This window comes from Leptonychotes weddellii, chromosome 5 (assembly GCF_054177405.1).
Source record: "Leptonychotes weddellii isolate Sample4059 chromosome 5, ASM5417740v2, whole genome shotgun sequence".
NCBI lineage: Eukaryota > Metazoa > Chordata > Mammalia > Carnivora > Phocidae > Leptonychotes > Leptonychotes weddellii.
In genome coordinates this window covers 75,592,303-75,613,886 of record NC_138373.1, presented here as the reverse complement: position 1 = coordinate 75,613,886, position 21,584 = coordinate 75,592,303, and the positions used below count along the sequence as shown (strand labels likewise).

At 45.1% G+C, this 21,584-nt stretch overlaps 1 protein-coding gene across 4 annotated transcripts in view; it reads right to left on the bottom strand.

Moving 5' to 3' along the window:
* Positions 1 to 21,584, bottom strand: part of ETV6 (ETS variant transcription factor 6) — a 239,477-nt gene that overhangs the window by 11,241 nt on the left and 206,652 nt on the right. For all 4 annotated transcript variants that reach the window (XM_081821246.1, XM_081821244.1, XM_081821245.1 and 1 more), the window contains one exon: positions 10,486 to 11,031. In XM_081821246.1, coding sequence (XP_081677372.1) covers positions 10,486 to 11,031 — 546 coding nt within the window. The remainder of the gene's footprint in view (positions 1 to 10,485; positions 11,032 to 21,584) is intronic.

Here is a 21,584-nt window from a genome sequence, read left to right as displayed (position 1 = left end):
CTGGATGTGCTGAAATGGTATGTGGTTTGCCCTCCGGCACCCCGGATAGGCGGATGGAGGCAGACCTGTCCTACCTAGGTGTGCTTTCTGTACCAGCCTCCAGATGAGAATAGGAGGCTCTGATTTCCAGGGGCTCACTGTTGATTCTGGGAGCCTCGGCAGGCCCTAGCCATAACGGCTGGTAGTGAAGGATCAGTGATCGAATTCTGTGTGTTTGCTCAGCACTTTGCTTGCATCCTTTCTAATCCTTGGAGGCCCCAGGTGGCTGGGATTAGAATTCTGGGTCTCTTGCACGACACCGTGCTGACTTCCTTCTGTTGGGTCAGGCCTGGCACACCTGGAGGGCAGTGTCTAATGGAGACTTGGAATAATGTAGAGCCAACACGGTCACCTCCCAGGGAATGAAACACACCCTTCCTGGGAGTCTCTTTACAAGGGGAAGGGAGTCAGGTCACCTTGGGCAAATTTCTTAAACCTCCCCGAGGTTGTTTCCTCATACATGAAACAGGAATAACACGTCCTTTACAGGATTACCGTATTAGTGATAGCACAAGCGAAGGGAAAAGTCATGAAAATAACAACAACGCCATGTATTGGGTGCTATGCTCAGGCACTGTGCTTGTATTCCACAAGCATGGCTGCTCTTGACCCTAGTGACCCCTCAAAGAGGCAGGTGCTGTTGCTATTCCTATTTCATGGACGAGGAAGCTGGGGCGTAGAGGGCTTGGTAATTTACTCCAAGCGCACAGCTTGTGGGTGACACCTGTAGGAGTCCAGGCTTTGTGCCGCTCTTCCTGATGGTTAACAGGTAGATATTCGTACAATTTTAGGACTTTCCAGAGCAAGCTTTCGCTCTGTTCAGTGCAACCGTGCTGAAATCCGGCCTTTTCTCTGAATGGCAGAAGGAAATGTGGCATTTTCTTTTCTTTTTTAAAGATTTTATTTATTTATTTGACAGAGAATGAGAGAGAGCACATGAGAGGGGGGAGGGTCGGAGGGAGAAGCAGACTCCCCACTGAGCAGGGAGCCCGATGCGGGACTCGATCCCGGGACTCCAGGATCATGACCTGAGCCGAAGGCAGTCGCTTAACCGACTGAGCCACCCAGGCGCCCGAAATGTGGCATTTTCTAAGAGGTTTCATCTTTCAAGAAACTAACATGAAACTTAAAATGACCATACATATTCTCTTACGGTAGCCTCCCCCCACCCGACCCCACCCCACCCCACCCCACCCCACCCCACCCCCATTATCTGTGTCCAAACATTAATGGGATGTGCGTGTTTTAGAACAGGACAAACTGCTCTCTTCTTGAAGCAAAGACACCGCAGACTCTGGGAGCTGAACCCCATTCTGGCGACAGAAGCAGCCAGTCACTTCCATTACCCCCTTGCCAGCCGGGGGGAGAGAGCGGGGGACCCAATCCTCACACCATAAAGCACCTGGAGAAGTCCAAGTCACACTAGTGCAGGCTGAGAAGAATCTAGCTCATTTTTAAGGCACTTGTCACAGGACGACTCTAGTTGCTAAGCAAAGCGGTGAGGTCGGCAACGTGTCTTAACCCTCCTGCCACCTCCTTGCCTCATGTTTTTACTACAGATGGAAAACAAGAGGACTGAGCTGTGGATACAGTGTTTGTCCTACCATCAAATGGCAGAGACATTTTAATTTCCCCACGATCGCTTCCAGTTGGAAAGCGTCTGACAAAACCAAATATCATCACATAAAATGCCAGTAAATTAGAAGGAACAACAAAGGGGGTCTGTGGGTCTAACTCCTATATGGCTTCTCTACAAGGGAGAAATCGTGTCCGCTGCAAAGAGGCCTGATGGCACCTTTGGATTCATCTGGATTGGGAATGCGAGTCTCTAGAGTGTTCATTTGACTAACACTTAATAATAAAAAAACTGCCTTTAGTAGTTGATATAAAGAAATTGTGCCCATAGGAAGGTGAGCAATATATGGCTATTCCCCTCACGTCTCAGCCAACTGGAGCTAAAGCATAGAGTGGATGGTCCTTCCATTCCCACCCGAGTGCAGACTTGTTTCTGTGGCTTCTGTTTTACTGTCGCTGTGCATTGTATTTCTTATAAAACGCTACAACGGGAACCAGGCCATTTCTCCAAGTAAGGGCTTAAGCAGCACTGGGCTACCATGCTGGTTTTTCAGAGGCATCGAACTTGGACCTTTATGTAAACCATTTGCTAAAAAAGATCTAGAAAGTTATCGCTCTTTGGTTGGTAAATGAAGGGCAGGGCTTACCAGAGAACAAGCTTTACCTATACGTTTCAAGAACATTTGACTCTTGCAAACTTTTCCCTTTCATAATGTGAAAATAACCCCAAACAAGCTGCCAATTGATCACTTTAAATGACATTTAAACCAGCAAAGCCAACTTTAGCTGAGTAATAAAAATATGTTGACATTCAAGACGTATTGAATTACTCCGTCATTAACAGAAGTAGCAACAGGAATTTTGTGGCATAAAGCAGTTGTTTCAAACTCAGAGTATAAGTGGCTTTTATAACACTTTTGATCGTTTTGTGTTTCTTTAGTTAAAAATTATTCCAGATGATATATATATAAATGCCTGACTACATAAGATTTTTTTTCTTTTTCTTTCTTTCTTTCTTTCTTTTTTTTTTTTTAACAACTGAAGTTCAAGTCATTGGAGTTATTTTGTTTTTAAGATTTCAATGAAATAAGAGGCAGATCCTTTTTAATTCCCTAGATCCTCTGGAGGTTGTTACGTGCAATTTTTCAGCTCTGTTGAAATCCACATGTGCACAGATACAATGTTCTCTGATCATCAACGAAAATGCTTAATACTATATAATAAAACTCTCGAAACTCTATAAATACAAGAGTATCCTATTACAAAACACTTGAACATGCATGTGAAAAAAATTTATATTACAAGGTATTCATTAATTTTAAGTGCATTTCTCTTAAACTAAAGGGTCTTCTGTATTAAGGCACATGGGTATTTTAAACAGATGTCCATTATTTGGATTGTCTCTTCCATGAGAGGAAGTTTATTAAAGGGTTTAGCTCCAGTGAAGTGCCATTTTCCAGTTGCAGAGAGAACATTCTCTCTCTTTCCTGCTGGGTGAGGTGCCCTGGGTGTCCACAGCTAAAAGCATTGTAAAAAATCCCTTCCTGTGGTTAAGGAGAAATATTTTCACTCCCACGTCTGTCTCCTACCAGAGACTCATTGTACATGCTCCCGGAGCAGAGACTGTAAAAAGATGGGCAATTCACACATAACCAACATGGTTTCTAATGAAAAAACCATGCTGGACAAAACTGATGTTTAAAAATCTGAGTGGGCAAGTCAAGTTATTGACAAAGGGAATGTTTAATGATGGTGGTTAATTAAAATGTTGGGAAAGCTTCTGAGAAAGTAATTTTATGTTGTTTTAACTGCCCAAATGGAATTTTAAATGAAGGTCTGTAAACTGGAGTTCCGTGGGTATATAATCACCAACTCACCAGACGCCGAGTGTCCCTGTTTCATTTCTTTCAATTTATTGCAAAAATTAATAAATTTATTTCAGGTTCAGCCACAAAACAGGTAAGTAACATCCAAAATAGAAGTTGCCACTCTGCATGATAGCAGTGGTTCTAACCTAGGGGCAATCTTGCCCAGGAGGGAAGGGAACACTTAAAGCTTCAGCCCCCAGCTGGAACCTCACAGCGCCCGGCCCCTGCTTTGCTCAGGTGGGGGCAGCCTGGGAAATCGCATCCCTACCTCCCGGCAGTCACGCTGTATTACAGAAATGTGTGTCCTTACACAAACTGGAATTTCCAGTCTCCTCCAGCTCCTTCTATTATTTTCCGCCCAGCCACTGTGGCTGTTACCGTTTTATCTTTTAAAAACGCTGTCCTGAAACTTCCTTCTCTTTTAGGGCTCTTTGATTTCTCGGCAGTTCACAGTGAAAATAAACGGCGGTGACTCAGCCAGTTTGAGAAGTCAGAGCCATGTGGGACATTCCTGAGCAAAGCCTCCGAGGTGAGAGGGAGTGCAGAAGTGAATCTCCAAGGAGATAAGGAAACAAGGGCGCCTCGAAGGGGTGCCCTTGGGGCTCAATGGCCGGGCCAGCTCCGGGTGGGCAGTGGGGCTGGCTGTACCCACTGCTCTCCCCTCATTCTCTGCAGCCCTGCAGTAGAGCAAAGAGAAGGGACCTTAGTGCTTGGTCATCAGCCGACTGGTGCTGTGTATCTGCATTTTGTCTCATTAGTACTCCAAAGTGCCTGGAAATAGGTATTAGTATTCTCATTATGATGGAGAAAGAAGGCAGGCCTCAGGGACAGTCAGCACGTCTGCTGGGAGACAAGGACTGGATTCCAGTTCTGCTTGTTCCTGAGTCCACGCTTTCCCATGGGCTCACGCTGCTTCCCGGGGAACATTCTAGGCCAGCTGTTGATTAGGACCCTGGGTCGGGAGCCCTCTGGGGTTCTGCAGAGGGTTATCTGCCTGAGACAGTGTGGGATGATGTGGCTCTTCTAGCTGGTACTGAAACCCTGGGCCCCTCGGTTTAAGAAGACATCCCACAGCGCTGTCCTTTCCTTCCTCAAAATAGACATTGACACACCTGCGAGCAAAGGTGCACATATGTATGTCTGCCTTACCACCAAGGCCCTGGGAAGAGACTGTCCCTCATCACTGTCATACTAAACCCTTTAGGCTTCTCTTTTATAATATCTTTTTCCCCTCAAGGCTGCTCCTGAGGCTCATTAAAAAAAAAAAAAAAAGTCCATGAGCTTCATTTGCAACCATATCACCAGCACTAAATACTGCGGGGGCGGGGCGGGGAAGCAGAGATGGAAATAAGAGGAAGAGGACAGAGTGACTTCCACTGGTCCTCTAGGCCCTGGGGACATGTCTCCAACTGCTTACCCTGGAGTCTCAGGCTTATTTTTCTTCATCTGATTTAAGATTAGAGGCTTCCAGGGTTGAATTTCTGTGCCTATAGAACACATCCAGTCAATAAAACCAAATCAGGAAAATACATTGTTCTAGTCAGGTGACAAAGAAGCTGTACAGGAGACTCCGTGTTTCCTTGATTAGGATCTTTTTGTTTCTGTTGAAAATGTAACCTTGAGTGATAATAAACATATTTTTGAAAGTCCCTTTAAAGATCTGAAAGATTGCCATGACGTGTGTTGCAGGAGGGTTGGGAGTGGAGGGAGCACGTGCTGGGGGGAATTTTATGTCTTATCTGCTGCAGGATCAACCAAACAATGAAGTCCTCACAAACCATGAAGAAGCTCATGTTTGCAAAGAAAATCAGGGGACTAAGCAAAAGTTGTGAGAGAAGCACCAGAAAAGAAATAGTTTCTATTGGATGGGTCATGGACTTGGAACAAGCAAATCCGTATAGACCCGTAAAGTCCCCACGTTTGTGCAGCAAATGAAGAAGAATGAATGGATTATAAACCAGTTTGCCAATGCATCTTGCTTCCTTAGCAGAGTTTTGGATTAAGGCCAAGGAAGGGACGAGCAGACAGGAAGTTTGGTAACTCAGGTTTTAATGGAACTGAAGAACTTTAAGAGAAAGCCAAAATGACTTAAAATTTTTCTTTTAAGACTTAGCTGTCTATAGTGAAAACCAAAGCAGGAGCTTAGCTTGTTTGATGGTGTAAAGTCAGAGGGATGTTGCTTTACGTCAGCAAAGACACAAAATTTGGCATTTAGAGACGCTATACCCTATCGCCTAGAAAAATGCCCGGCACATAGAGAGATACCTGATCATTTTTGAACAAATGAATTAACCATTTAACTACACCATCCAAGTATGCAAAGAATCAGTTTATTTCACTTAGCTGTATTTTACTTATGTTCATGATGTTATTGTAACTATTCTGGACTGGTCTGCAAACAGCCTACAGTCTCGAACTTGTCTCCTTTCTTACATCACCTGTTATTGTTCCTTCTACATGTTTTAGGCATGCCTCATCCTCTAAAGTGCAAGTAATTCCTTGAGAGCAGGGACAGGGTTTTCTACTTCTGCATCCTCCATCATGCCTACGACCTCAAGCACACGCTACATACGAGTCAACAATGCCGTAGAATAGGGGGCAGCAAATGCTTCCTGTCAGGCTGTCTGCAAATATTTTAGGCTCTGCCGGCCATGTCATCTCTCTTGCAACTTGCTCCACTCTGCTGTGGACACTAAGTGATTGGGCATGGCTGTGTGCCAATAAAACTTGATTTACAAAAACAGGCGGTGGCTGATTTGGCCCACAGGTCAGAGTTCCCAATCCCAGCTCTGGAGGCCCAGGTCAGAAGGCAACACGTGTCCTGGAAAGAACACTGGATGAGGCTCAAGGCTGGACTCTGGATGTGCCTGAATCTCCCTTTCTGCATCTGTACAAGCCCCTTCCAGGTTTGAAATCACCGAGTTCTAAGAATGAATGTTAATATATACCGAAAACGTGACTCACGGCATCACCAGCGCTAAGTCTCATCATCTTACGGTGCGTGCCGCTAACAGACTCTTTGGATATGAAATACATGGGCAAGGCACAGGCCAGTAAAACTTCTGTGGGCTGAGAAAAGTGCTAGAAGGTTCACAGATGCTGCCTGGACCCCCTACCTCCTACCACCCCCCCCCAAACAATCGCTTCATGAGCATAACAAATAGAAAACAAGCCCAGAAAGAAGCAATTTGTTCACTGTTACATACACCATTGGCTATCCAATAAAAAGTTTGAACCCAGGGGTCTTGTCTCACTGTGTTCCATGTTAAATGCTCTCCCATAAACTCTGGCTATTCTAACTTAGTAATCTCAACAACAGTCCTTCTTATCCTTTGAAAAATAAGGGATACCTTTAAAAATAAGCTACATGTTATATTTAAATAGATCTAATCTGTGGTTTGTATTTAAGCTGCCTATTACCTCCTAAATTTCTTTTATTGATTATCTTAATTTTTCTACAAGGCCAATACCTAAGTAAACTATCATAACTTTGCATGTCACCTCTAAATTGTATGCTACATCCCAATCCTGAGATGTTAAAAAGAGAAAAAAAAAAAAAAAAGAATGGAAGAAATATGAGAGATTTTTAATGGGCTTGGAATCACAAGATTTACATTTCTACCTGAAATAGAAAAAATATCCTGGGCCTTATCTTGCTTTGGAGTTTTCTCCATCTGGAATGACCGTTTTTCCTTTAATCTTCATTGTTCATATTCTAAGCATTTGTAAGCCCAGCTCAAAGGCAGCCCCTCCACGGAGCCTTCCCTAACACCCCCACAGCACTTAACAGGAGTCCTTCAAAGACACCACACACTGCATTCAGCTTTTTCAAGATAAAGATTCTATCTTAGACCTCCTGGAACCCTCCCCCACCCCGCCCCCATGAATGTAGTCCAGTGCCTCAAACACAGAAGGTGCCCAAATATATAAATCCTAAAGTACTTGAGCAAACGACATCTCAATGGACAAGAATTTGGCGTTAAGTTTTTGATCCGCATTCATAAGCCGTGTTCCTCTCCATATCCTCCGGCTCTGGTATTCAGCGGCATGTTCATTTCTTTCTGGACTATGCTCACCGAACAAGCTTAAGGAACTAAGTTTGCTCATTTCACATCTGCTTTGCAGATATGAAGCCTTTTTAGGGCTGTTCAGTAATGCCAGAACTTTACATTGTCCATAGGAATTACCCAATGGGCTCGACCCCTACTAAATAGAATCTTATAAGGATCTGAGTAGTCCAAAAAGACACTTAGAAGGGTAGGAGTGAGGGGACAGGGATATCCCAAGAGAAACAAAGGAGCCTGGAGTTGTGGTAAGTTCTCTTTGGAGGGTTAGAATCAAGACTAAGTGTTAGACTCCAGACTTGCTACTCCTTTCCTTTCACCCTTGAGAAAAACAGTGACTTTCAGATAAATTCACCGATGATGGCTTTGGTTAAATTAGTTAATACTTACATCTGGAGATTTTTCAACTTTTGAGTGTGTCATTAGAGCATTAATGATGAATAATTTGAGGGGATTCTCTCATCCTGGAGGAGTTAAGGCACTCCCCAAAGGATCTGGGCCCTAGGGCTATTCTAGATGAATATTCTGACTTCCTAGGGTCCTAAAGAAAAACCTACATTCCCCTCTTCTGTGTGTTCTTGAGAGAGACAAGGCATCCGTGGGTACCAAGGTTCATCACTGGGTTGGTTATGACAGTCCATAGAGCATCTTACTGATGAGGCTACATCCATCACCCAACAATTCTGATGTTCAGAAGTAAGATTAAAAAAAAACAGTAGCACAATTTTTAAGAGACTAATATTTTAACCTTTATAAACCTACTAAACAAGGGAGAAATAACTCCGTAAGTCTAAATAATGTAACCTTTTCGATCTATGGGCTTATCTTAGAGTCCTAGGAAGTCTGTGATAAGATGGCGTGACAGAGGAGGTGGCCGGGACAGATACAGCTGGGGAAGCCAGGTCCCATGAGGGCAGCCCTGCCAGCAGCAGCCAATGGCACAGCAGTGACTGTCCCGTTGACCCCATCACCCAACCCCTATCTGACTTTGCTTCTCTGGGGCTCTGTTTCCTCCGTGACTTCCCCGGTTCAAATGACCTTCCACATAAAATGCATATAGCAATAATAAGCTGCCCCTAAGAGCTGTCCTTAGAATTATAAACAAGTAGACAGTATCTGCAAAATGTCCAGCACTGCTGTATAGACCATGCAAGAAACAAGACAAGAAGGGCATGTACAGAGAGGAAAGGTCTGGCCTGGGAAGCACAAGTCAGGTCATTCTATTCTTCACAGTAATATCCTGACCCCATCTTCTTTCTCTAATCATCTGGGAAAATTCACATGTTTTGCCTAAGGTCTCCGTCTCTTTATAAATTCCGTTTTTTTTTTCTTTTCTTTTTTTTAGATTAAAAAAAACCATACATACATACATATACACATATGTAAAGGTAGAGAACAAAATAATGTGAATCCCTGTGTACCCATCACCCAGCCATATAGCCATTAGCTCACAGCTAGTCTTCTTTTATGTACACCCCACCCATGCCCCACCCCCGGCGCCGTGGGATCACTTTGAGTCAAATCCCGGACACAGGTCATTTCGTGTTTCATAGTTTTTCAAACATAAAAGTCGTATTTCTTTGGCATTTCATTTTCTTGATTCAACACCCCACGTAAATGACTTGTAACACGAAAACCGAGGCAACATTGGCGGTACACTTGAAGCCAGAGAAACATTTAGGAACAAATAATTTAAACAAAAAAGGGACAATGAGTCAAGGCAGAGGCTGTTAGTGTAGCCTGTAGGACTCGGTGCCGTCATGCTGTCAGGAGCACTGCTCCATCCTGGGGCTCAGCGGGAGATCTGTCCTGGGGTCTCCGCTCACGGAGGAAGGGGGCATTTCTCGCCTTGCCCCGACCAGGTCTGACTTCTGCCTCCATGCCTCCCTCCCACTACTGAACACATAATCACCTTCAGCACCGAGCCACCTCCCTGTAAAGCCTTCCTCCATTCCTCCCGACAAAATGCACCTTCTCTCTGCTTTGCTCCCACAGCATTGAATTATCCTAGTACACAGTCAGTGCTCAGTAAGTGCACGTGCGCTGGATGAATGGGACACAGGACTGACTTCATTCTGCCTTATATCTTAGTGGGTGGTTTTCACATCTGTCTCTCCCAGGGAATTTTAAATTCCTCGAGGAAATAATTGTGTTAAAGCAGCTCTGTGTCCCCCTGCTTCCTAATGCATTTATCTGTGCATAGTGGGTGCTCAATGTCTCAGGAAAGGAGAGATGCTCTAGGAAAAGAGCTGTCCTTGCCACGTGGCTGGAGGGTTAAGTGTCTGGAGAATGACTTCATGTAAATTATGGGCAGACTAGCACAAATACAACGTGTGGATTTTTTCCCCTGGTTTCCACTGGTTTCTTGTCTTAGGGAAGCAAATTTGGGCTTGTCATCATAAAAGTAAAAGAATTTGGGAGTGGTTTCCTTCGTCCAAACGACCCAGCAATACCTGCCTACAACACCATAACCGTGTTTTTCTCTCCTACCTTCTCCCAAGGTGAAGGCTACATTGAGTTACTGCCCATAGGATGGAATTGCAGGTCTGAATCGGAGACAAAGGTTCTTTATGCTGTGTCTGGTCATTAATTAGCTGCTGGAAACTTCAAGACAGGGCCATTAGCATGCTCATAAACCTTTTATTTTAAATGTGTTCGCTTAGCCATGATTCTGATGTGACTCTCCTTGTAAACTGGACGTAGGACATTTGTTTCTTAACATTTCTGAGGCTCATTAACTACTCCATCCCAGCGGCTCATTAACTAGCCCATTAGGGATTTCACTTCATTCAGGCAGAAGCCTCCACTTGCCCTCACAGAGCCTTTGAGGGCGCCTAATTGGGAACGGTGTGAGGCTCGCTGCAAGGCTGGGGAGAGAGCGGGGCTTTGTCAGGTCTCCCCAGAGGCTGGAGTGGTGGTGGAGGGGTGCGCTCACCTACCTGCTATTCTCCCAATGGGCATGGCGTGCTCCTCGGGTGGGGAGACAGACACCATGATGTGGTTCATGTACGCCAGGTCTTCCCGATGGGAGAGGTTGATGGGCTTCCCTTCCCTATGCAGCCCGTCCTCGGAGAGCCTGGACTGTTTGAAATCCACGGAGTGCCGGGGGTTCAGGATCAAAGGGTGCATGATGGGACTGGGCATCAGCTGGATCACGCGGGTGCTCTCCTGCCGGGGGCTCGATGGCTTCTGGTGGGGCTCGGAGGACGGAGGGCAGTGGTTATTCTCCATGGGAGACACTGACAGGGGGTAGGACTCCTGGTGGTTGTTCTCCTGGTGGAGCCTCGGCCCCTGGGCCCTCTCGGCCGGGGAGAGGCGGCGGATCATGTTGTCCAGGGGGGACCGGAGGGGCTGCTGCTCGGGGTCGGGAGAAGGCCGGTGATTGGCTGTGACAGGTGATCTAGACCGGTGCAACAGTTCAATGGTGGGGGGGTTGTGGTGCACGTTCTCCACTGGTGGCCTTGGGGTCCTCTGGACACAATTATCTGTGGAGCAGAGGGAGAGACAATCACTGACCCCAGTGAATTGTCAGGAGAGGGACCCCACTGTGGTTCTAAAGGTAGTAAACAGTGAGTGGAGCCTGGGCGTGTGCCGGGCAGACTGTCCGTGCCTCGAGACGGAGTGTCTTTTCCACTGCTTAAAAAAACAATTGAAGTGCGCATACTTGAAATTCTTTTCCTACACTAGACAGGCTAAGAATGTCTACAAGCATTCCATTAATCACTTACTAGTGGCTTATAAACACAAGGAAGCCAAACCCATGTTCTTTAGCTTTTGGTTACTTGGCTCTTCGACGTGGCTTTTGGGGTCCTTAAGAGTTTCTTTCCAGATGCTTTCACTGACTTACATCTTCATAACTAAATTTATATATTCTCTACTTCTGGGACATTGTTATTGGTGTTAATGATACTGTTATTACTCTTGCTAAAGTAGCTACTATATCCTTGGTACTGGATTATGTTGTTTAAAATGTACAAAACTCCTCAGTAGGAGATGCTAATACCAGTGCTCCTACTTTACAGGTGATAAAATGGAGGCATAAAGAAGTTAAGCAACTGATTCAAAGACACACAGCCGGTGAGGGAACGAGACCCAGACTCCAGTAAGAGAAGAATCTAGGTACCCATTACGATATCTGCCACTTTGCTATACACAGAAACCAAGGGGAAAAGGGATAGTAAAACCTGCTTTAAGCATGGACAGTGGGCCCAATTTACAGACTGGCAATCCTGTACTTGAAAGAAGACTTAGGATGACTTTGTTTCCTAAAGCGTACAGACCCTACAAATGCTCAGAGACAGGCAGCGGCAAGTAAGGAAAAGGAGGGACAGACACCTCCAACAATGCCTCTACCCCCTCCCACTTGAACTTTCAAGCTGGTGATATCTGAGCACGGACAACGCTGGAAGTGTACACAGCTCAGCAACAGAAGCAGTCCTGTGGGCTGGGATGCGGGGGGACCGGCACACACGTGGCTTTAGGAGTCCCTGCTTAGGGGGAGGAAGGACGAAAATCTGCCTGCAAAAATGGAGCTTTCTACAGTGCCTCCCACTCATCTTAATGAGGTTTCTCTGGCCACATCTGCTCCCAGAGCTGTCTCACCAAAACGATGCACATGCTTTCAGGTTTTTGTATGGTCAAAGATTTGTCCATGATTCTAAGTAAAGCAAGTCAAAGATACCTCCCTTTGTCCCTTATGACAGTATCTACATGAAGAACATATAAAGGGGATCTAGGAATCTGACAGGGTTAGTAAACAGAGACCGAGCTGGTAGTGTCTCAAAGTTTTACATAGGATTAATAGAAAAATGAGGATTCCTCTAGATCTCGGTTATATGAGACAGCGAACAAAAGAAATGTTGTTCACGATCACTAAAAGAGCATCTGCTTGAAGGCAAAGGGTTTATTTTGTAACTACTGTGTAACCTGCTGCCGTGAATTTGAAAGTGCTTACTTGTTGGAATAGCTATCGATGGGAGACTGGCTTAATAAATGATACTATATCTCTAAACAATGGAAGATCAGGCAGGTATAAAACGGAATGAGGAGTGCCTTAATATTCTGCTAAGGACTGGTCTCCAGGTTCTATGAGTAGGTATGCAAAGCCAGGTGACATATTTTGGTATGCTACCACCTTTCTATGATAAAGGAGAAGGGGATTCCAGTTTCCAGGCTTGTATCAAACTAACCTTCCTACATACAGAAATGATGGAATCTGGATATAATACATTTACAAAAGTTATTTGAAGGTGCTGGAGAAAACCGAAGGGCATTTTACTCTTGAAAGAAGAGAACTGCACAAGTGAGATCCAAATTTATATAGCCCTGAGGGTCTTCCCCAGTCCCTGTAGCAGGGGGCAGCTAGAAATGAACCACAAGTTGTATAATCTGTCAGGGAACAGAGTATGGGGCTCCAGAATGGCAAAAAATCGAGAAAGCAAATCCTATAAAGGGGAGAGCCGCAGGGGGAATCCACTAAATTGGCACATAAACTTCCCTCACATCCCTAATACGTGCTCCTGAACGGTGCATGTGCAGGGGGACCTCTAAGGAACTCAGTGAAAACAACAGCTGTATGGCTGAAAGATAAGAGCAGGAATGTCAGCTACTGGCCACTGGGTTGGAGACAGAATTCAGAATTTGAGCCCTAGCAATAAAGGCTCTGTAAACACCTCAGGCTGTTTATTACCCCAGAACAGCCACACCTTAGGAGTAAAGACTAGCTCCAGGACAAAGGGATTTGCCTCAGGGCTACAGGCAAAACTGAAAGAGATCTGCCCTAACCAAATGTTAAGACCAAGCCTCTGCAAACTCAAAGTGACTGGTTAGTCGTTTACCTGCTAGAGCAAAAATCAACATTCTTCAGAGGAATATAACATAATCTAGAGTCTCTACAATGTATCATCTATAATGTCCAGTATTCAATAAGGATTTTCGGAACATGTGGAAAAAAACCAGAAAAATGTGACCCATAATCAAGAGGAAAGGCAGTCAACAGAAACAGACTCTGAGATCATCTAGATGTTGGTATTAGCAAAAAAGAACCTCAAAGTAGCTATTAGAAATAAGTGTAAGCACTTGAAGGAAACGATGGTCATAATGAGATATAACAGATGGAGACTGTCAGAAGGGAAATGGAAACTTAAGAAGAAGATTCTAGGACTGAAAAACACAATATCTGAAAGACTGGACTGGATGTACTTAACAGCAGATTGGAGATGACAGAAGGAAGGTTAGTAAATTTGAAGACACATCAATGAAAATCAGAAACAAATAAACAATGACCTGTGGAACAATATTAAATGGTCTAATGGACATGTAATTGGAATCCAAGAAGAAGAGAACAGAAAGGATGGGACCAACCCCCACCCCGCCAAAAAAAAAACCCAAACCGGAATAATGACCAAATGGTCCTCCAATTTGGTAACAACAACAGGAAACTTATAGATCCAAGATGCTCAGCAAATACAAAGCAGGATAAATACAAAAGCTACATCCGGGCATTTCATAGTCAAACTGCTGAAAACCAAAGATAAAGAGAAAATCCTGAAAGTAACCAGAGGAGAAAAAAAGATACACCATGTACACAGATAAAGTTATACTAATTATGGCTAACTTCTTTTTTAAACACCCAGAGAGAGTACAAGCATGTACACAAGAAAGATATAAATGGAGACCCATACACTGAAAGGGACTTAAGAGACACATCAAACATCTGCAATGTACAGACCCTTGTTTGGATTCTGATTAAGGAAACTGTAAAAACACATACGAGGTAGTTGGAAAAAATGTAAACATTAATAAGACATTTGATGATATTGAAGAACTGTCAGTTTTCAGGTGATGTGATGGCCTTGTGATTAAGATTTTATAAAGGGTCCTTCTCTTTTCAGACCTGTACTATTTACAGATGAAACTATGTATCTGGAATTTGCTTTAAATTAATTTGGGATGGTGAAGCAGAGAGTAGGTGAGTCACAGAGGAAGCAAGATTGGTCATGAGTTGATCATTGAAGCTGGTGATGGGTACATTGTGGCTCATTAAATAATTCTCTCTAGTTTTGCCTAAGTTTGATATTTTCCACTATAAAAAGTGTTTCTTTTTCTTTTTTTTTTTTTTAAAGTACTTAGTCAACCTTGCAAGAATACAGGTTGAGATAACAAGTACTAAATTCTTCACTTTAACCCAAATGCGAATAAATGCTTACAGGGTACTTAACTGATTAGGCCCACGTAGTTAATTTTAATGGCTGAGATGATTAGCATGATAGAAATGACCTACCATCTTTTGGGTGATAAGACAAGTTTTCTTTTCACAGCTAATACGGACCTTGACTCTGCTGTCCCCAAAAATGAATTTATCTCTTCTCTGTCACAGAACATTACCATGATAAGCAACTACTTAAGATGGTTGTGTTTTCAAGTTTTGTGCATTTTCTTCTAAATGCCATATACAGAATATTTCCCTTTACTTAAAAGCGTATTAAGGTTTAAAAATACTTAAGGATGATGAAGACCATGTACTGAAAAATTCTATATCCTGAATCCATTTCCTGTCTTACAAATTTCAAAACAGACACAGGCGTTGGCCAGGAGTCTGGTCACCTGCAGGCTCTCTTTGATGTCTTGGGCTTCAAGGCTCAGTGCATGGGTGTGCACTCGGGGCAAGCCCTAGGAAGTCTGGGTGGACTCTGAGAGGAAGAATTTCCATGCCAAGGGTAAAAGAGGAACTGATGTAATGTCCTGGAGAGATTTCACTCTCCGTTCCTGCCCAGATCTTCGGGAACAATGAAGGAGGGAGAGAGACAGTGCTCTGGATAATCCAACTCAGATTTTACTTTTGACTCAGGGTCCAGGCAGGAACAGGACCTGGAGGAGCTTGATTTATTTATTTCTCTGCAGACACCATTCAAAGAGGAAGTACTTGATGAAGTTGATAACATTAATGGTGGAGAACTGGATCCAAGGGTATTTAATTCCAGGCTCCTGGTGGTCTGGGCACAACCACTGTCAAGGCTGAAAGGTCTGCAATGAGACCTTCCAAGCTTTGTTTCAGTTTGCAAAGCATGCGCCCACGTATGGAGTAGACTCTGCCGTTCCCACCCTGCTGCCTGCTGCCCTGTTATTATAAGTTGGCAGCAGGGTGTGGAAACTTATGAGACCAGAGCCGGCAGGCAGAGAAGCTCCGGACACAGGAAATGCACTGAGCGGACAGTGGGTGCATTAAATCCCCCAGATGTAGGAGTCTTCTGTCTAAAACAAGAAGATTTTTTTGGTCTGGCCTTGATGTCTGGGTTTGTTCTTGGTGAACTGCCCAGCTGGAGAGCTGGGAAATTATCCACATTGCCCTCGGTCTGAAGGTCTTGATATGGGAGGGAAATGCGCAAGAAAGAGGGAGGGAAAGCCACACGTTAATTAGTCAGTGTGGGCATGGAGAGAAGGGGGGAGAAAGACCACGGACTGGCAGGGAACCCATTCTGGTTGAAAGTACTTTCTAATCCCAAACCTTTCTCTTTGTGGACCTCTTTTAGATACAAATACTCCCTTCTTGCCACCAAACAGCCCCAAATAAATGAGGGCTTTAAGTGTGAGGATTACAAAAAAAGGATTTCTTTTCTTGTTTTCTTTCCTTTTACTTATTAGGAAAGTTTGTCTATTTAAAAGTCATCAAAATTTGACCCAATTTAATCAGGTCATAAAGAATGAATAACTAGTAAACTTAAAACAAACCAACAAAAACTGCCTTTGGTTAAAGTTGTGGGCTTTAAGCACGAAATTTCCAGGGTAGACCAAAGGCTCAAGCTTCTAACTCACAAAGAAGGATCACATTTCCGAGGATCACATTTCCACCACCTCGCTTTCCCTAAGGCCATGGAAGGTGGTAAGAGAAGTTAGTCAGGGAGATGCAAATCAACAGGCCCAACAGGTAATTCACTCATCAGCCTCAGTCCACTGTGTTCCACATTCTCCTGGAAGGAACCACTCACTTCCCAGCATGAATTTGTAAAAGATTAGTGGGAACCACAAATGATATAAAGAACTATAGAGACTAAATGCTCTAGGCCTTCAGATGCAATTCAAAACAGACTTCCTACACATGCTTGGGTTCTGTCACCCCCTTTTATGGGGTGAATCGTGCTACCAGCCTCACCCCACACCCCTCAATTCATATGTTGAAGTCCCAACCCCCTAGTACCTCAGAATGTGACCTTATTTAGAAACAGGTCACTGCAGGTATCATTAACTAAGTCAAGGTTGTATTAGAATAGGGTGGGCCCCTAATCCAATATGACTGATGTCCTTACTTAGAGGAGAATTTGGACATATAGACAGGCATAGACTGCATGATTGGAAGGGGAATGTTTTGCCACACAGTGATTACAAAATGTGTGTTGAACCACAGAACCTTCAGTGATGCCAACCATATTTCAAGTAGTGTTGTGGATGCAGTGTATGCAAAGGGAAGGAAAAGTGGTCCTTGCTCTCAAGGATATCGTAGTCTAATGGAGAAGGCAGACACATAAAAAAACACAAGGCTAAAGGTGCTGAATTAAGAGTCTGTCACAGGGAGCATGCCATGCGAAGACGAAGGCAGAGATCTACCAGTCAAGGAACACCAAAGATGCCTAGCAAACCAGGAGAAGCTAGGAGAGAGGCCCAGAACAGATTCTCCCTCCCAACCCTCAGAAAGAACTGACCCCGCCTCTACCTTGATCTTGGACTTCCAGCCTCCAGAACTGTGAGACAATACATTTCTGTTGGTTAAGCCCCCCAGTTTGTGGCGCTTTGTTATGGCCACCCTAGCACACTAATACACAGCGCACCCCCCCCACCGCCCCTGTCGCCACTCCACAAGGTTCCATCGAGACTCTCCACTGACCCTCTGCCTGCCCATTCAGCCCATTCACTCCATTCAGCAAGTTGCCAAGGTCACTGAATTCCCTGGTAGGGCCCGAGAAGAACATCGCCCGAGTTTGCAGTGTATGACTCACAGATGTGTGAGCTCGTCACCAATAAATCCTAGGGGAGCTCCCAGGGTTTTAGAAGCGCTTGCTGGAAAGGGGCTGAAGGAAACAAAATGGGTGACTTGCAGGACTCTGGGGCTTAATCTGTATTCCTGTGCGAGGGACAGCCTCCCAAACGGCCAGCCTCTGTAAGCGGCTCAGTACCAGAGAGCACAGAAGCAAGTCTGCCTGGCCTCGGTCTCAATACGGGGCTGCACAAGAGAACTGAATGAAGAAATCAACGGGTCAGATTTCAAATGAGCCAATTAAACCTGTGGGGTAAACCTTGTGAATCATTTATAGGGAGGGGGTCAGGGTGGCAGAGATAAGTCGGAGTGCTGGAGAGGGGAAAGAGCAAGATCACAGAGGGCTTCCGGCTCTGGAGGTGAACCCAAACTGCTCCAGTCCTCTTATTTCAAAGGGCTCAGATAGCACTTCCCCAGGGGGAACAGGAAGTTTCTTGAAAACTTCCTGGCTACCTGGGGAGAGTTAGTCATGCATATTAGGGATCTCTGGCGCTAAAACTTCTGGCGGAGTCGGGGAGCCAGCTAGCCCCTGGGCTAAGAGCAGCCTCTACAGGACTGGATGGAGGAAGCCAGAGGAGGGAGGGAAGTGAGTGGGTCCTCCCTGAAGTACACTGAGCGCCCCCACCCCCAGATGAAAAGAAGCTCTGGGCACCATCCCAGGGCCTCCACACTTTCCCAACACAATGAAATGCCGCATCTGGGGCCAAGGGTCAGAGGGTAAAAGGTCATGCTACCCCAGACTCTAAAATACAGGAAGCAAAGCAGGAAGAAGAGGCCCTAGGGAGGCATGGAGGAGTTAGAGGAGAGTAGAAGGATGGAGCAAGGGGAAGAGGTGGTACCTGGTGCCCTGGGGACAACGGGAAGTCAAGACTGGGGCCTGGTCTTCCTCTGCTGGAACCTCATTATCTCCAGCCAGATATAAGAATCCCAGAATTGAAAGGGGCCACAAGAGGTTAATCTTATGGTTCTTACATGTGAGAGGAGACAGCTGGAAGATTAATAGGTCCCAAAGGGGTCATGGAGGGCCTATCATACGCCAGGTACTTCGAGGTAACAAAGCACAAACACTGCTCCTTTTCAAAATGGGCTGTGTCCTGAGAGCAACTGAAGTTGGCACTTTCAATGTGGTTTCCCACAGAATCTAACAGAGGGGGCCTGATTCGTCCATGAAGGCAATCCGGTGTCACGGCATGGGTAGGCAGCGGGCCCTTCCGACGTCCGGAATGCAGATATGTGGTGTTTGCACAAAGTGCACTCGGTCACAATAATGGGAATAGTTAGGAAAACTGGGATTGGAGGTAAGAAATAAAACCAACCATTGCACAACAACGTGAATATATTTAACACTACTGAACTGTCATGTAAGCTTACAAGTGGCTAAGATGGTCAATGTTATGTGTATTTTATCACAATTCAGTATTTGTTTAGGTTTAAAAGACAAGAAGAAGAAAAAAACCCCAACCAAACAGTGGTTAAGAGATATCAAATAATGATAATGAGTAACAATTACTGAGTGCTTGCTATGTGATAGTTGTTGTTCTAAGGGCATTTTCCATATTAACTTGACTTGTGTATCAGAAAAATGATAAGCAGGTGTGCTGGCATCTGCCACACCGTACCCTGGTCAGGGGACCTGGCTTGGCCTCCTAATCTCCCCAATTCTCTCATTGCTCCATCTTCTGTCCCGTTTTCAGGGTGTTTGCACAAAACACATGGTGGAAACTGACACAAGGAAGTTAAGTAACTTGCCTAAAGCCACACAGCCAGTAAATGGGGGAGCTGGGGTTAGAACCCAGATGGTTGGGATCCAAAGCGCGCGCGCCCACACACACGGGCACACATCATTATGCTCTCTAGGTCCATCATGCATTACAGGATTAGCATCGATGTCAAGCCCCAGCCTATGGCCTCCTTGACTCTATCTATCTATCTATCTGTCAGAGAGAGAGAGAGAGCACAAGTAGGCAGAGAGGCAGGCAGAGGGAAAGGAAGAAGCAGGCTCCCCGCTGAGCAGGGAGCCGGACGTGGGGCTCGATCCCAGGACCCTGGGATCATGACCTGAGCCGAAGGCAGACGCTTAACTGACTGAGCCACCCAGGTGCCCCTCCTTGACACTTCAATTGTCAACATGATCTCAGAGAAGTTTTTACAACAACCTGTAACAGGATGGCTGGATCAGCTATAAACTTCATCTACTCTGGTGTCTTGTCAGCAGCTATACTGAGGAAGCAGCTCCCAAGGAGCGACCAGCACCAAGGGGCTGCTTCCCAAGGGGGATGACAGCCAGGCCTTCTGCTCTCAGAAGCCAGTGCCAGACTCTGAACTCACATTTCTCATGGCCTGGGGCATGTTCTTCATGCTAAGTCCATTCATTCAGAGGTAGTCAAAGATCTACAGTGGGTTAATTCAGTGCGAATCAGCATGAGGTTTGGACATCATGACTTGCAGACATATAGTGGTGTCTCCAAAGTTGTCTTTGATGGGGCACCTGGGTGGCTCATTTGGTTAAGTGTCTGACTCTTGTTTTGGCTCAGATCATGATCTTGGGGTCGGGAGATTGAGCGCTGTGTTGGGCTCCACGCTCAGTGCAGAGTCTGCTTGAGATTCTCTCCCTTTGCTCCTCCCCTGCACGAGCTCTCGCTCTCAAATAAATAAAATTAAAAAAAAAACAACTTAGCCCTGACCTTTTTGTTTGTTTGTTTAGATTTGGCAGTTTCAAGTACCATGAGGCAGAAAAATTATAAGCAGGTGTGCTGGCATCTGCCACACCGTACCCTGGTCAGGGGACCTGGCTTGGCCTCCTAATCTCCCCAATTCTACTCATTGCTCCATCTTCTGTCCCGTTTTCAGGGTGTTTGCACAAAACACATGAACCAAAATGTTATTTTGGTTGGCTCATTCATGCTGCAATGGAATGAACACAGGCATGAGAGCTAAGTGGACCCAGGGCTAAGTCTCAGTTTTGCTACTTGGTAGCTATGTGGTCTGGAGGCTCTTAGCTTCTATCACCTCATCCGTAAAGTGGGGGATAACATTACCTTCCTTATAGGGTAATTGTGAAGATGAAATGATTTGGACATGTAAGAGCTTAGAACAGGGCCTGGCACACAATAAGAGTTAGCTAATATTTTGTTCCTATGAAGCAGATTCATATACCTCATCTTCTTTAATTATCTCATTAAAATTGTGTAAAGTTTCCTTCCTCCAAAGCAGTCTTTGGGCACTTGGATTTGGCAGTAGAGGGGATTGGGGGTGGAGGGGAAATATTTCCCTCAATAAAGCAATCACATAAATGAAAATCTCTGGGCTACTGCAGAATGCATGGCACCCTCCCTACTCCCCACAAAGAAATGACTTCTCTCTATTCTCTGGGCCATTACCATGTACTGGTTGTAGGGAGAACTGAGGTCAACTGTTTCGACACTTGAAAGTTCTATCACTGGGCGCCTGGGTGGCTCAGTTGGTTAGGCGACTGCCTTCGGCTCAGGTCATGATCCTGGAGTCCCGGGATCGAGTCCCGCATCGGGCTCCCTGCTCGGCGGGGAGTCTGCTTTTCCCTCTGACCCTCCCCCCTCTCATGTGCTCTCTCTCTCTCATTCTCTGTCTCAAATAAATAAATAAAAAAAATTAAAAAAAAAAAGAAAGTTCTATCACTTAGGATTTCCACGTCCACCGAGTGAAGAAGAGCTGCCTGCCCCAGAGCAACACTTGTGTCTTCAAAGTGTGTCCACTGTTGCAGGAACAATCACAACACTGAATGTGTGAATATTTTCAAATTAAAGTGATTAAAAATCACCTCCCGCTCTCTTAAATAGGACACAGGAGAGGGTGGGACTAGAGAGTTGAAATTATAAGAGGGTCCCCCACAGAAGTCATGGGATGAGAGCATATGATAAACACAACTCTTGTTCCTTCTCTCTACAGACTTGGGCCTATCCAGTCCGACAGGGGTAACTCTATGGAGCTGGCCCCATTTGGAGACTAGCTCAACTGGAAGCATATTTTATA